This window comes from Hypanus sabinus, chromosome 7 (assembly GCF_030144855.1).
Source record: "Hypanus sabinus isolate sHypSab1 chromosome 7, sHypSab1.hap1, whole genome shotgun sequence".
Lineage (NCBI taxonomy): Eukaryota > Metazoa > Chordata > Chondrichthyes > Myliobatiformes > Dasyatidae > Hypanus > Hypanus sabinus.
In genome coordinates, this window is record NC_082712.1 from 112,813,669 (window position 1) to 112,828,496 (window position 14,828).

At 57.2% G+C, this 14,828-nt stretch overlaps 1 protein-coding gene across 1 annotated transcript in view; it reads left to right on the forward strand.

Annotated features, from left to right (window-relative positions):
• Positions 1 to 14,828, forward strand: part of LOC132396384 (tetraspanin-18-like) — a 397,159-nt gene that overhangs the window by 345,343 nt on the left and 36,988 nt on the right. Inside the window, exons 7-8 of the mRNA XM_059973909.1 lie at positions 415 to 594; positions 1,980 to 2,063. Of these exons, the coding sequence (XP_059829892.1) occupies positions 415 to 594; positions 1,980 to 2,063 (264 nt within the window). The remainder of the gene's footprint in view (positions 1 to 414; positions 595 to 1,979; positions 2,064 to 14,828) is intronic.

The following is a 14,828-nucleotide window of genomic DNA, read 5'->3' on the forward strand; positions in this document are numbered from 1 at the left end:
CTCCCACAGTCCAAAGACATTTGGGAGGCTAATTGGTCGTTGTAAATTGTCCCATGATTAGGCTGGAGTTAAAGTGGGGGATAGCTGAGCGACACGCCGTGAAGGGATGGAAGTGCTAACGCCACACTTCATCTCAATAACGTGCAGTTCAGGTAGACAAAATAGGTGCAAGGGCCACAGTGAGATAACTGAGAGATCAAGAGCGAAGACTGCATTGTTTTGATAAGGAAAGATCCATTCAAGAGGATAAACCTGTCCTTGAGTCTTGCTGGTTTGCATTCTCAGACTTCTGTAAATTCTGCCTTCATGGCCAAGCTCCTCTGTAGCAGCATCATCTGCAGATGCCCAAACACCTTCAATGAATGCCCTGCTATTTGTTCTGTGAAACCAATTCTCATGTTTGTTTTATTTTAGTTTAAATGCTGTGGAGTGAGTGGGCCAAATGATTTCCTTAATGCGATAAATTTCATTCTATTCAACCCTACCTACGATGTGCCAGAGGCTTGTTGCAAAAGGAACAAGTCCGCACAGAATGAGGAAATACTCAATGTAGTTCACTGCATCGCTGGTGAAAGCAAATACATCAACACTCAGGTATGGAAAACACTTACTCTGATCCTTACCAACTGAAAACATTACTCACTGCTTTTGCACTACAGTATGTCCTCTGCTTATGAACAAGCTATGTTCCTGATATGTATGTGGAATTAATGTATTTATGGATAGGAAAGAATTTAGAGCAATAGGGCCCAAATATGGGGAAATGGGACTATTTGAGGTAGACTCCCTGACCAGCGTGGTCAAATTGGACCCAAGGGTCTGTTTCTGTGATGCATAACTTTATGAATTGCAAACATTCTTAATGTCAATGTTCACCAGCAAATTTAGAAATATCGAAAGTCTAAGCTCAAACGAAACATAAAATAAATAACAGGTAATTCTGCTACAACACAATAGTCAATTTTCCTAAAAATGTTTACGGTCATAGAAAGTCCCATTATAGCAGAACGAGCTGTAGTTGCCTTTAAAACACAGATTTAAACATGTTTAAATTTATAATCTCAATATGCTCCGATGAATGCAGCCTCCCTACTGTATCAATTGTAAAATCACAGGGTAATCCATGGAGTGGAGAAAGCTGAGGGACTGCTTGATTGAGGCAAACAAAATTAGTAAGGGTGTAAATAAAGCAGATAGAGAGTAACCTTTCCCGAGAACACTGATATCTGACCTGAGGGTTTAGGATTGAGATGGGGGTGGGGGGAGGGTAGGAAATTTAAATGGGAGTTGCGCAAGATTTTTTTCCACCCAGAGGTTGGGCAGGCCCAGAGGTGTTGTCATGCTCCTGGCACCATCATGACATGCTCACAACACACTACCCGAACCCAAACATCTTTGGAACCTGGGAGGAAAGCCACACGTCAGGCCGAGGATGTACCAACTCCCTACAGCCAGAGGTAGAAATCGAACCCCAGTCTTACAGTCTATGCTGTAAAGCAAGGAACGAACTGCTAAGCTACCATTCCACCTCTGATTATGAGGGGGCAAGAACAGGCTGAATTTCCCCCCAAGGATGGGACATTAAAAACAAGAGGGCATGGGTTTAATATCAGAGGTGAGAGATCTGAAGCATCTCCTTCACACATTGGGAGGGGATTATTTGGAATGAGCTGTGGGAATAGTGGTTGACACCAGCACTTTGGTAACATTTAAAAGCCATCCTGGTAACTCCAGAGATAGGAGAGGTTTAGATAGGACTAACTGGCTGGGCAGCGGAGTTGGCATGGATATGTTGGGCCAAAGGGCCTGTTTCTATGCGTTATTACTCCACAGCCGAGTACTGTGGTAAATCCATCCCCTGTGTAGCTTCATTCTGCCCAGGTGGGCATCATTGCCAAGGATTAATAGCCAGAACTGTTGTGTTTTCCCGTATGACACAACAAACCTTGAAACACTTTTTTCTCTTTCCTTTCTCTCAGGGCTGCTTCAATCTACTTGCACCCAAAATGGAGAAGATTTTTTACCTGGCAGGTGGACTGTCCATCTGGATTTTAATAATCGAGGTAATCCTTAAACAGCGATTAATCCTGGCAATCTGTTAGCCCATAGTAGCCTGAGGGCCCAAACCTCAATGTTCAATTCAGCTTCCCCTCTGCTGTCAGCTTGTTGGACTGACCTGAAAATTTCCAACATGACCTCAGACTGTATTCCTCTACCTCTCGCTCAACATTACCTCAGACTGTATTCCTCTACCTCTCGCTCAACATGACCTCAGACTGTATTCCTCTACCTCTCCCTCAACATTACCTCAGACTGTATTCCTCTACCTCTCCCTCAACATGACCTCAGACTGTATTCCTCTACCTCTCCCTCAACATGACCTCTGACTGTATTCCTCTACCTCTCCCTCAACATGACCTCTGACTGTATTCCTCTACCTCTCCCTCAACATGACCTCAGACTGTATTCCTCCACCTCTCCCTCAACATTACCTCAGACTGTATTCCTCTACCTCTCGTTCAACATTACCTCAGACTGTATTCCTCTACCTCTCCCTCAACATGACCTCAGACTGTATTCCTCTACCTCTCCCTCAACATTACCTCAGACTGTATTCCTCTACCTCTCCCTCAACATGACCTCAGACTGTATTCCTCTACCTCTCCCTCAACATGACCTCAGACTGTATTCCTCTACCTCTCCCTCAACATGACCTCAGACTGTATTCCTCTACCTCTCCCTCAACATGACCTCTGACTGTATTCCTCTACCTCTCCCTCAACATGACCTCAGACTGTATTCCTCTACCTCTCACTCAACATGACCTCAGACTGTATTCCTCTACCTCTCCCTCAACATGACCTCAGACTGTATTCCTCTACCTCTCCCTCAACATGACCTCTGACTGTATTCCTCTACCTCTCGCTCAACATTACCTCAGACTGTATTCCTCTACCTCTCCCTCAACATGACCTCAGACTGTATTCCTCTACCTCTCCCTCAACATGACCTCAGACTGTATTCCTCTACCTCTCGTTCAACATTACCTCAGACTGTATTCCTCTATCTCTCCCTCAACTTGTGCCAGTGCCATTATGGTCACTTTGTTGTTTATCTTTGTATGTGTGTAAATTTTGTACCATTTATGTTCATGTTAGTTGAAGTCTGTCATGTACTGCTGATGCTAATTTTTATCACATTTCTACCCATATGTATGGTTGTGACAATAAATTTGACTTTGACATGGAACGTGCATTACTGTCCCAAGTAACCATCCACAGAGACTCAAGGGATTTTGCAGATACTAGAAGTCTTCAGTAATAGACATTCAAATTGCTGGAGGAACTCAGCAGGTCAGACAACAGTGTCAGCCCAAAACATCAACTGTTTATTCCCCTCGATAGGTGCTGCCTGTTCTGCTGAATTCCTTCAGCACTTTGTGTGAGTTTCCAAGTAATCTTATCTTCCCTTTCTCACCTCCCTCCTTCATCCCCTCACTTACCAGTGATGTGCAGGGGATTTAGGCCAAGCCCGGGAAATGAAAATGTCCAGAGGTAGTGAATCTTCTGGTTACTCTAGTTATTTCCCCAGCCCCTATCCTCAGCTAATGCAGAGTTTGGACCCGAAACATCAGCTATCCCCAAACGCTGCCTGACTGTGCAACGGTTTCTTCCCCCAAGCATTCAGACACCTCAATACTCACTCAGAGTCTAGACTGACATCTACATCATTTATTATTATATTGTAACTTGCCCTCTACGGTGCCTATCATCTTGTTTATTAATTATTGTACTGCCCTGCACTGTTTTGTGCACTTTATGTAGTCCTGTGCAGTTTTGTAGTCTAGTGCAGTTTAATGTTGTTTTACGTAGTTTAGTGTAGCCTTGTGGTGTCTCACATAGTCTAGTGTAGTTTTGTGTTGTTTCATGTAGCACCAGGGTCCTGGAGGAATGTTGTTTCATTTTTACTGTGTACTGTACCAGCAGTTTATGGTCAAAATGACAATAAACTTGACTTGACCTGCTGAGTTCCTCTAGCAGTTTGTTTCTAGCCTATCCTGTAGTCAGGGGGTCAGACAGGCGATTCTGTGGATGCAGGAAAGAAACTTGGATGGTAATTTGCCTCCCAGGTGTCAGGGTCCGGGATGTTTCTGATCGCGTCCACAACATCTTGAAGTGGGAAGGAGAACAGCCAGAGGTCGTGGTACATATTGGTACCAACAACATAGGTAGGAAAAGGGAGGAGGTCCAGAAAAAAAAGTACAGGGAGTTAGGAAAGTAGTTGAGAAGCAGGACCTCAAAGGTAGTAATCTTGGGATTACTGCTTGTGCCACGTGACAGTGAATATAGGAATAGAGTGACATGGAGGATAAATGCATGGCTGAGGGATTGGAGCAGGGGGTAGGGATTCAGATTTCTGGATCATTGGGAACTCTTCTGGGGCAGATGTGACCTGTACAATAAGGACGGGTTGCACTTGAATCTTAGTGGGAAGATTTGCTAAGGCTATTGGGGAGAGTTTAAACTAGAATTGCTGGGGAGTGGGAACCAAACTAAAGTGATGGAGGAAAGGCTCACAAATAGAGAAAATTTGGAGGCAGTGTGAAAGGGAGGATAGAGAAGGGATGCGCTCAGTCCGATGGTTTGAGATGTGTCTACTTTAATGTGAGGAGTATCATGAATAAAGCGGATGAGCTTAGAGCGTGGATCAGCACTTGGAGCTGTGATGTTGTGGCCATTAGAGACTTGGATGGCTCAGGGGCAGGAATGGTTACTTCAAGTGCCAGGCTTTAGGTGTTTCAGAAAGGACAGGGAGGGAGGCAAAGGAGGTGGGACATGGCACTGTTGATCAGAGATAGTGTCACAGCTGCAGAAAAGGAGGAAGACATGGAGGGATTGTCCATCGAGTCTCTGTGAGCGGAAGTTAGGAACAGGAAGGGGTCAATAACTCTACTGGGTGTTTTTTAATAGACCACCCAATAGTAACAGTGTGTCAGGGTCTGGTCCGGAACCACGTTCCGGGTTTTGATCCGGTCCAAGGGCTCTGGGCTCCGAGTCCTGCAGTTGTCCCTCCCGTCACTCGTGATCTAGTTCGGACCCTCCTGGCTCAAGGAGACACACCTGTAACTCATTGAGCTGCAGGTGTATATAAGGGGCCTTGGGACTGGGACCAGGCGGGTGGTCGTTTTGTTCTGTTTCCCGTTTCTCCACTGGCTCCGAACTCTGCTTTGCATTCTGTGATCCCACCCGGGCTCAGATCTTCTCTTCATCATGCTTCTCTGCCCCATGCCAGTACTACCAGATTGGCCCGCTCCCCCACCTTTCTTCCCATGTGCTGGTCCTGCTTCTCCGCTCGTTTGTTTTTCGCGCGGTCATGCTGTCTGCCGGCCGTTTCTGAATTTCCCGTTGTCATGGCTGTTGTGTTGGTCACCCTGGACCTATTGCCCGTTCCTATCACTCGCCTCCGTCGGGCAGGTCCGGGCGACCTGCCACTGCCCGACAGTGGTTCTGCCCGTTCCTACCCCTTGCCTCTGTCGGGCAGGTCCGGCCGACCTGCCGCTGCCCCGCAGTGGTTCTGCCCCATCCTCCTCTTCTGCCCGAACCCTGAGATTGTGCCCCGCATCCGTCTAGGGGTTCGCGCCTTGCCCAGGCGTCCGGTGTTTCCGCCTGGGGGGGGCCCTACCCAGGATATATGCAGCCTGCCCAGGGAGGGCTCTCTGCCAGCTTATCTAGCCTGTCTGACTGAAGCCGGGGAACTGTCTGCCTGAACCTCGGGGACCTGTCTACCTGAACCCCGGGGACCTGTCTGTCTGAACCTCGCGGACATGTCTGCCTGAACCCAGGGACGTGTCTGCCTGAACCTTGGGGACCTGTCTGCCTGAACCCAGGGACGTGTCTGTCTGAACCTTGGGGACCTGTCTACCTGAACCCCGGGGACCTGTCAGTCTGAACCTTGGGGACCTGTCTACCTGAACCCCGGGGACCTGTCCGTCTGAACCTTGGGGACCTGTCTGCCTGAACCCTGGGGACCTGTCTGCCTGAACCCCGGGGACCTGTCTGTCTGAACCTTGGGGACCTGTCTACCTGAACCCCGGGGACCAGTCTGTCTGAACCCCGGGGACCTGTCTGTCTGAACCTTGGGGACCTGTCTACCTGAACCCCGGGGAGCTGTCTGTCTGAACCTTGGGGACCTGTCTACCTGAACCCCGGGGAGCTGTCTGTCTGAACCTTGGGGACCTGTCTGCCTGAAATTCGGGGACCTGTCTGCCTGAACCCCAGGGACCTGTCTGTCTGAAACTCGGGGACCTGTCTCCCTGAACCCTGGGGACCTGTCTGCCTGAACCCCTGGGACCTGTCTACCTGAACCCCGGGGACCTGTCTGTCTGACCTCGGGGACCTGTCTGTCTGAACCTCGGGGAACTGTCTGCCTGAACCCTGGGGACCTGTCTGCCTGAAACCCGGGGACCTGTCTACCTGAACCCCAGGGACCTGTCTGTCTGAACCTCGGGGACCTGTCTGCCTGAACCCTGGGGACCTGTCTGCCTCAACCTTGGGGACTGGTCTGTCTGAACGCTGGGGACCTGTCTGACTGAACCCTGGGGACCTGTCTGCCTGAACCTGGGGACCTCTCTGCCTGAACCTCGGGGACCTGTCTGCCTGAACCCTGGGGACCTGTCTGCCTGAACCTCGGGGACCTGTCTGCCTGAACCCTGGGGACCTGTCTGCCTGAACCCCGGGGACCCGTCTACCTGAACCCCGGGGACCTGTCTGTCTGAACCCTGGGGACCTGTCTGCCTGAACACTGGGGACCTGTCTGCCTGAACCCTGGGGACCTCTGTGTCTGAACCTTGGGGAGCTGTCTGCCTGAACCTCGGGGACCTGTCTGCCTGAACCCTGGGTACCTGTCTGCCTGAACCTCGGGGACCTGTCTACCTGAACCCCGGGGACCTGTCTACCTGAACCTCGGGGACCTGTCTGCCTGAACTGCGGGGACCTGTCTGCCTGAACCCTGGGGACCTGTCTACCCGAACCCCGGGGACCTGTCTGCCTGAACCCAGGGCCCTGTCTGCCTGAACCCTGGGGACCTGTCTGCCTGAACCCGGGCACCTGTCTGCCTGAACCTCGGGGACCTGTCTGCCTGAACCTCGGGGACCTGTCTGCCTGAACCCTGGGGACCTGTCTGCCTGAACCGGGGCATCTGTCTGCCTGCCTGAACCCCGGGGACCTGTCTGCCTGAAACCTGGGGACCTGTCTACCTGAACCCCGGGGACCTGTCTGCCTGAACCCTGGGACCTGTCTGCCTGAACCCGGGCACCTGTCTACCTGAACCCCGGGGACCTGTCTGTCTGAACCTCGGGGACCTGTCTGCCTGAACCCCGGGGACCTGTCTGCCTGAACCCTGGGGACCTGTCTACCTGAACCCCGGGGACCTGTCTGCCTGAACCCAGGGACTTGTCTGCCTGAACCTCGGGGACCTGTCTGTCTGAACCTCGTGGACCTGTCTGCCTGAACCCTGGGGACCTGTCTGTCTGAACCTTGGGGACCCGTCTACCTGAACCCGGGGACCTGTCTGCCTGAACCCTGGGGCCCTATCTGTCTGAACCCAGGCACCTGTATGCCTGCCTGAACCCCGAGGATCTGTCTACTTGAACCCCGGGGACCTGTCTGTCTGAACCTTGGGACCTGTCTGCCTGAACCCGTGCACCTGTCTACCTGAACACCGGGGACCTGTCTGTCTGAACCTCGGGGACCTGTCTGCCTGAACCCTGGGGACCTGTCTGCCTGAACCAAGGGGACCTGTCTGCCTGAACCTTGGGGACCTGTCCACCTGAACTGCGGGGACCTGTCTGCCTGAACCCTGGGGACCTGTCTACCTGAACCCCGGGGACCTGTCTGCCTGAACCCAGGGACCTGTCTGCCTGAACCTCGGGGACCTGTCTGTCTGAACCTCGGGGACCTGTCTGCCTGAACCCCGGGGACCTGTCTGCCTGAACCCTGGGGACCTGTCTACCTGAACCCCGGGGACCTGTCTGCCTGAGCCCAGGGACCTGTCTGCCTGAACCCCGGGGACCTGTCTGCCTGAACCCTGGGGACCTGTCTACCTGAACCCCGGGGACCTGTCAGCCTGAACCCAGGGACCTGTCTGCCTGAACCTCGGGGACCTGTCTGTCTGAACCTCGTGGACCTGTCTGCCTGAACCCTGGGGACCTGTCTGTCTGAACCTTGGGGACCCGTCTACCTGAACCCGGGGACCTGTCTGCCTGAAACCTGGGGCCCTATCTGCCTGAACCCAGGCACCTGTATGCCTGCCTGAACCCCGAGGAGCTGTCTACCTGAACCCCGGGGACCTGTCTGTCTGAACCTTGGGACCTGTCTGCCTGAATCCGGGCACCTGTCTACCTGAACCCCGGGGACCTGTCTGTCTGAACCTCGGGGACCTGTCTGCCTGAACCCTGGGGACCTGTCTGCCTGAACCAAGGGGACCTGTCTGCCTGAACCTTCGGGACCTGTCTACCTGAACTGCGGGGACCTGTCTGCCTGAACCCTGGGGACCTGTCTACCTGAACCCCGGGGACCTGTCTGCCTGAACCCAGGGACCTGTCTGCCTGAACCTCGGGGACCTGTCTGTCTGAACCTCGGGGACCTGTCTGCCTGAACCCTGGGGACCTGTCTGCCTGAACCCCGGGGACCTGTCTACCTGAACCCCGGGGACCTGTCTGCCTGAACCCTGGGACCTGTCTGCCTGAACCCGGGCACCTGTCTAACTGAACCCCGGGGACCTGTCTGTCTGAACCTCGGGGACCTGTCTGCCTGAACCCCGGGGACCTGTCTGCCTGAACCCTGGGGACCTGTCTACCTGAACCCCGGGGACCTGTCTGCCTGAACCCAGGGACCTGTCTGCCTGAACCTCGGGGACCTGTCTGTCTGAACCTCGTGGACCTGTCTGCCTGAACCCTGGGGACCTGTCTGTCTGAACCTTGGGGACCCGTCTACCTGAACCCGGGGACCTGTCTGCCTGAACCCTGGGGCCCTATCTGTCTGAACCCAGGCACCTGTATGCCTGCCTGAACCCCGAGGACCTGTCTACCTGAACCCCGGGGACCTGTCTGTCTGAACCTTGGGACCTGTCTGCCTGAACCCGTGCACCTGTCTACCTGAACCCCGGGGACCTGTCTGTCTGAACCTCGGGGACCTGTCTGCCTGAACCCTGGGGACCTGTCTGCCTGAACCAAGGGGACCTGTCTGCCTGAACCTTCGGGACCTGTCTACCTGAACTGCGGGGACCTGTCTGCCTGAACCCTGGGGACCTGTCTACCTGAACCCCGGGGACCTGTCTGCCTGAACCCAGGAACCTGTCTGCCTGAACCTCGGGGACCTGTCTGTCTGAACCTCGGGGACCTGTCTGCCTGAACCCTGGGGACCTGTCTGCCTGAACCCGGGCACGTGTCTACCTGAACCCCGGGGACCTGTCTGTCTGAACCTCGGGGACCTGTCTGCCTGAACCCCGGGGACCTGTCTGCCTGAACCCTGGGGACCTGTCTACCTGAACCCCGGGGACCTGTCTGCCTGAACCCAGGGACCTGTCTGCCTGAACCGCGGGGACCTGTCTGCCTGAACCCTGGGGACCTGTCTACCTGAACCCCGGGGACCTGTCTGCCTGAACCCTGGGGACCTGTCTGCCTGAACCAAGGGGACCTGTCTGCCTGAACCTTCGGGACCTGTCTACCTGAACTGCGGGGACCTGTCTGCCTGAACCCTGGGGACCTGTCTACCTGAACCCCGGGGACCTGTCTGCCTGAACCCAGGGACCTGTCTGCCTGAACCTCGGGGACCTGTCTGTCTGAACCTCGGGGACCTGTCTGCCTGAACCCTGGGGACCTGTCTGCCTGAACCCCGGGGACCTGTCTACCTGAACCCCGGGGACCTGTCTGCCTGAACCCTGGGACCTGTCTGCCTGAACCCGGGCACCTGTCTAACTGAACCCCGGGGACCTGTCTGTCTGAACCTCGGGGACCTGTCTGCCTGAACCCCGGGGACCTGTCTGCCTGAACCCTGGGGACCTGTCTACCTGAACCACGGGGACCTGTCTGCCTGAACCCAGGGACCTGTCTGCCTGAACCTCGGGGACCTGTCTGTCTGAACCTCGTGGACCTGTCTGCCTGAACCCTGGGGACCTGTCTGTCTGAACCTTGGGGACCCGTCTACCTGAACCCGGGGACCTGTCTGCCTGAACCCTGGGGCCCTATCTGTCTGAACCCAGGCACCTGTATGCCTGCCTGAACCCCGAGGACCTGTCTACCTGAACCCCGGGGACCTGTCTGTCTGAACCTTGGGACCTGTCTGCCTGAACCCGTGCACCTGTCTACCTGAACCCCGGGGACCTGTCTGTCTGAACCTCGGGGACCTGTCTGCCTGAACCCTGGGGACCTGTCTGCCTGAACCAAGGGGACCTGTCTGCCTGAACCTTAGGGACCTGTCTACCTGAACTGCGGGGACCTGTCTGCCTGAACCCTGGGGACCTGTCTACCTGAACCCCGGGGACCTGTCTGCCTGAACCCAGGAACCTGTCTGCCTGAACCTCGGGGACCTGTCTGTCTGAACCTCGGGGACCTGTCTGCCTGAACCCTGGGGACCTGTCTGCCTGAACCCGGGCACGTGTCTACCTGAACCCCGGGGACCTGTCTGTCTGAACCTCGGGGACCTGTCTGCCTGAACCCCGGGGACCTGTCTGCCTGAACCCTGGGGACCTGTCTACCTGAACCCCGGGGACCTGTCTGCCTGAACCCAGGGACCTGTCTGCCTGAACCCCGGGGACCTGTCTGCCTGAACCCTGGGGACCTGTCTACCTGAACCTCGGGGACCTGTCTGCCTGAACCGCGGGGACCTGTCTACCTGAACCCCGGGGACCTGTCTGTCTGAACCTCGGGGACCTGTCTGCCTGAACCCTGGGGACCTGTCTGCCTGAACCCGGGCACCTGTCTGCCTGATCCTCGGGGACCTGTCTGCCTGAACCTCGGGGACCTGTCTGCCTGAACCCTGGGGACCTGTCTGCCGGAACCCGGGCACCTGTCTGCCTGCCTGAACCCCGGGGACCTGTCTGTCTGAACCTTGGGACCTGTCTGCCTGAACCCGGGCACCTGTCTACCTGAACCCCAGGGACCTGTCTGTCTGAACCTCGGGGACCTGTCTGCCTGAACGCTGGGGACCTGTCTGCCTGAACCCCGGGGACCTGTCTGCCTGAACCTTGGGGACCTGTCTACCTGAACTCCGGGGACCTGTCTGCCTGAACCTTGGTGACCTGTCTACCTGAACCCCAGGGACCTGTCTGTCTGAACCTCGGGGACCTGTCTGCCTGAACCTCGGGGACCTGTCTGCCTGAACCCCGGGGACCTGTCTGCCTGAACCCTGGGGACCTGTCTGCCTGAACCCGGGCACCTGTCTGTCTGAACCCCGGGGACCTGTCTGTCTGAACCTCGGGGACCTGTCTGCCTGAACCCTGCGGACCTGTCTGCCTGAACCCCGGGGACCTGTCTACCTGAACCTCGGGGACCTGTCTGCCTGAACTGCGGGGACATGTCTGCCTGAACCCTGGGGACCTGTCTGCCTGAACCCCGGGGACCTGTCTGCCTGAACCCTGGGGACCTGTCTGCCTGAACCCGGGCACCTGTCTGTCTGAACCCCGGGGACCTGTCTGTCTGAACCTCGGGGACCTGTCTGCCTGAAACCTGGGCACCTGTCTGCCTGCCTGAACCCCGGAGACCTGTCTACCTGAACCTCGGGGACCTGTCTGCCTGAACTGCGGGGACATGTCTGCCTGAACCCTGGGGACCTGTCTACCTGAACCCCGGGGACCTGTCTGCCTGAACCCAGGGACCTGTCTGCCTGAACCCTGGGGACCTGTCTGCCTGAACCCGGGCACCTGTCTGCCTGAACCTCGGGGACCTGTCTGCCTGAACCTCGGGGACCTGTCTGCCTGAACCCTGGGGACCTGTCTGCCTGAACCGGGGCATCTGTCTGCCTGCCTGAACCCAGGGGACCTGTCTGCCTGAACCCCGGGGGCCTGTCTACCTGAACACCGGGGACCTGTCTGCCTGAACCCTGGGACCTGTCTGCCTGAACCCGGGCACCTGTCTACCTGAACCCCGGGGACCTGTCTGCCTGAACCCAGGGACCTGTCTGCCTGAACCTCGGGGACCTGTCTTTCTGAACCTCGTGGACCTGTCTGCCTGAAACCTGGGGACCTGTCTGTCTGAACCTTGGGGACCCGTCCTCCTGAACCTCGGGGACCAGTCTACCTGAATCCCGGGGACCTGTCTGCCTGAACCCAGGGACCTGTCTGCCTGAACCTCGGGGACCTGTCTGTCTGAACCTCGTGGACCTGTCTGCCTGAACCCTGGGGACCTGTCTGTCTGAACCTTGGGGACCCGTCTACCTGAACCCGGGGTCCTGTCTGCCTGAACCCTGTGGCCCTATCTGCCTGATCCCAGGCATCTGTATGCCTGCCTGAACCCCAAGGACCTGTCTACCTGAAACCCGGGGACCTGTCTGTCTGAACCTTGGGAGCTGTCTGCCTGAACCCGGGCAGCTGTCTACCTGAACCCCGGGGACCTGTCTGTCTGAACCTCGGGGACCTGTCTGCCTGAACCCCGGGGACCTGTCTGCCTGAACCCTGGGGACCTGTCTGCCTGAACCCGGGCATCTGTCTGTCTGAACCCCGGGGACCTGTCTGTCTGAACCTCGGGGACCTGTCTGCCTGAACACTGCGGACCTGTCTGCCTGAACCCCGGGGACCTGTCTACCTGAACCTCGGGGACCTGTCTGCCTGAACTGCGGGGACATGTCTGCCTGAACCCTGGGGACCTGTCTGCCTGAATCCCGGGGACCTGTCTGCCTGAACCCTGGGGACCTGTCTGCCTGAACCCGGGCACCTGTCTGTCTGAACCCCGGGGACCTGTCTGTCTGAACCTCGGGGACCTGTCTGCCTGAAACCTGGGCACCTGTCTGCCTGCCTGAACCCCGGGGACCTTTCTACCTGAACCTCGGGGACCTGTCTGCCTGAACTGCGGGGACATGTCTGCCTGAACCCTGGGGACCTGTCTACCTGAACCCCGGGGACCTGTCTGCCTGAACCCAGGGACCTGTCTGCCTGAACCCTGGGGACCTGTCTGCCTGAACCCGGGCACCTGTCTGCCTGAACCTCGGGGACCTGTCTGCCTGAACCTCGGGGACCTGTCTGCCTGAACCCTGGGGACCTGTCTGCCTGAACCCGGGCACCTGTCTGTCTGAACCCCGGGGACCTGTCTGTCTGAACCTCGGGGACCTGTCTGCCTGAACCCTGCGGACCTGTCTGCCTGAACCCCGGGGACCTGTCTACCTGAACCTCGGGGACCTGTCTGCCTGAACTGCGGGGACATGTCTGCCTGAACCCTGGGGACCTGTCTGCCTGAACCCCGGGGACCTGTCTGCCTGAACCCTGGGGACCTGTCTGCCTGAACCCGGGCACCTGTCTGTCTGAACCCCGGGGACCTGTCTGTCTGAACCTCGGGGACCTGTCTGCCTGAAACCTGGGCACCTGTCTGCCTGCCTGAACCCCGGGGACCTGTCTACCTGAACCTCGGGGACCTGTCTGCCTGAACTGCGGGGACATGTCTGCCTGAACCCTGGGGACCTGTCTACCTGAACCCCGGGGACCTGTCTGCCTGAACCCAGGGACCTGTCTGCCTGAACCCTGGGGACCTGTCTGTCTGAACCTCGGGGACCTGTCTGCCTGAACACTGCGGACCTGTCTGCCTGAACCCCGGGGACCTGTCTACCTGAACCTCGGGGACCTGTCTGCCTGAACTGCGGGGACATGTCTGCCTGAACCCTGGGGACCTGTCTGCCTGAATCCCGGGGACCTGTCTGCCTGAACCCTGGGGACCTGTCTGCCTGAACCCGGGCACCTGTCTGTCTGAACCCCGGGGACCTGTCTGTCTGAACCTCGGGGACCTGTCTGCCTGAAACCTGGGCACCTGTCTGCCTGCCTGAACCCCGGGGACCTTTCTACCTGAACCTCGGGGACCTGTCTGCCTGAACTGCGGGGACATGTCTGCCTGAACCCTGGGGACCTGTCTACCTGAACCCCGGGGACCTGTCTGCCTGAACCCAGGGACCTGTCTGCCTGAACCCTGGGGACCTGTCTGCCTGAACCCGGGCACCTGTCTGCCTGAACCTCGGGGACCTGTCTGCCTGAACCTCGGGGACCTGTCTGCCTGAACCCTGGGGACCTGTCTGCCTGAACCCGGGCACCTGTCTGTCTGAACCCCGGGGACCTGTCTGTCTGAACCTCGGGGACCTGTCTGCCTGAAACCTGGGCACCTGTCTGCCTGCCTGAACCCCGGGGACCTGTCTACCTGAACCTCGGGGACCTATCTGCCTGAACTGCGGGGACATGTCTGCCTGAACCCTGGGGACCTGTCTACCTGAACCCCGGGGACCTGTCTGCCTGAACCCAGGGACCTGTCTGCCTGAACCCTGGGGACCTGTCTGCCTGAACCCGGGCACCTGTCTGCCTGAACCTCGGGGACCTGTCTGCCTGAACCTCGGGGACCTGTCTGCCTGAACCCTGGGGACCTGTCTGCCTGAACCGGGGCATCTGTCTGCCTGCCTGAACCCCGGGGACCTGTCTGCCTGAACCCCGGGGGCCTGTCTACCTGAACCCCGGGGACCTGTCTGCCTGAACCCTGGGACCTGTCTGCCTGAACCCGGGCACCTGTCTACCTGAACCCCGGGGACCTGTCTGCCTGAACCCAGGGACCTGTCTGCCTGAACCTCGGGGACCTGTCTTTC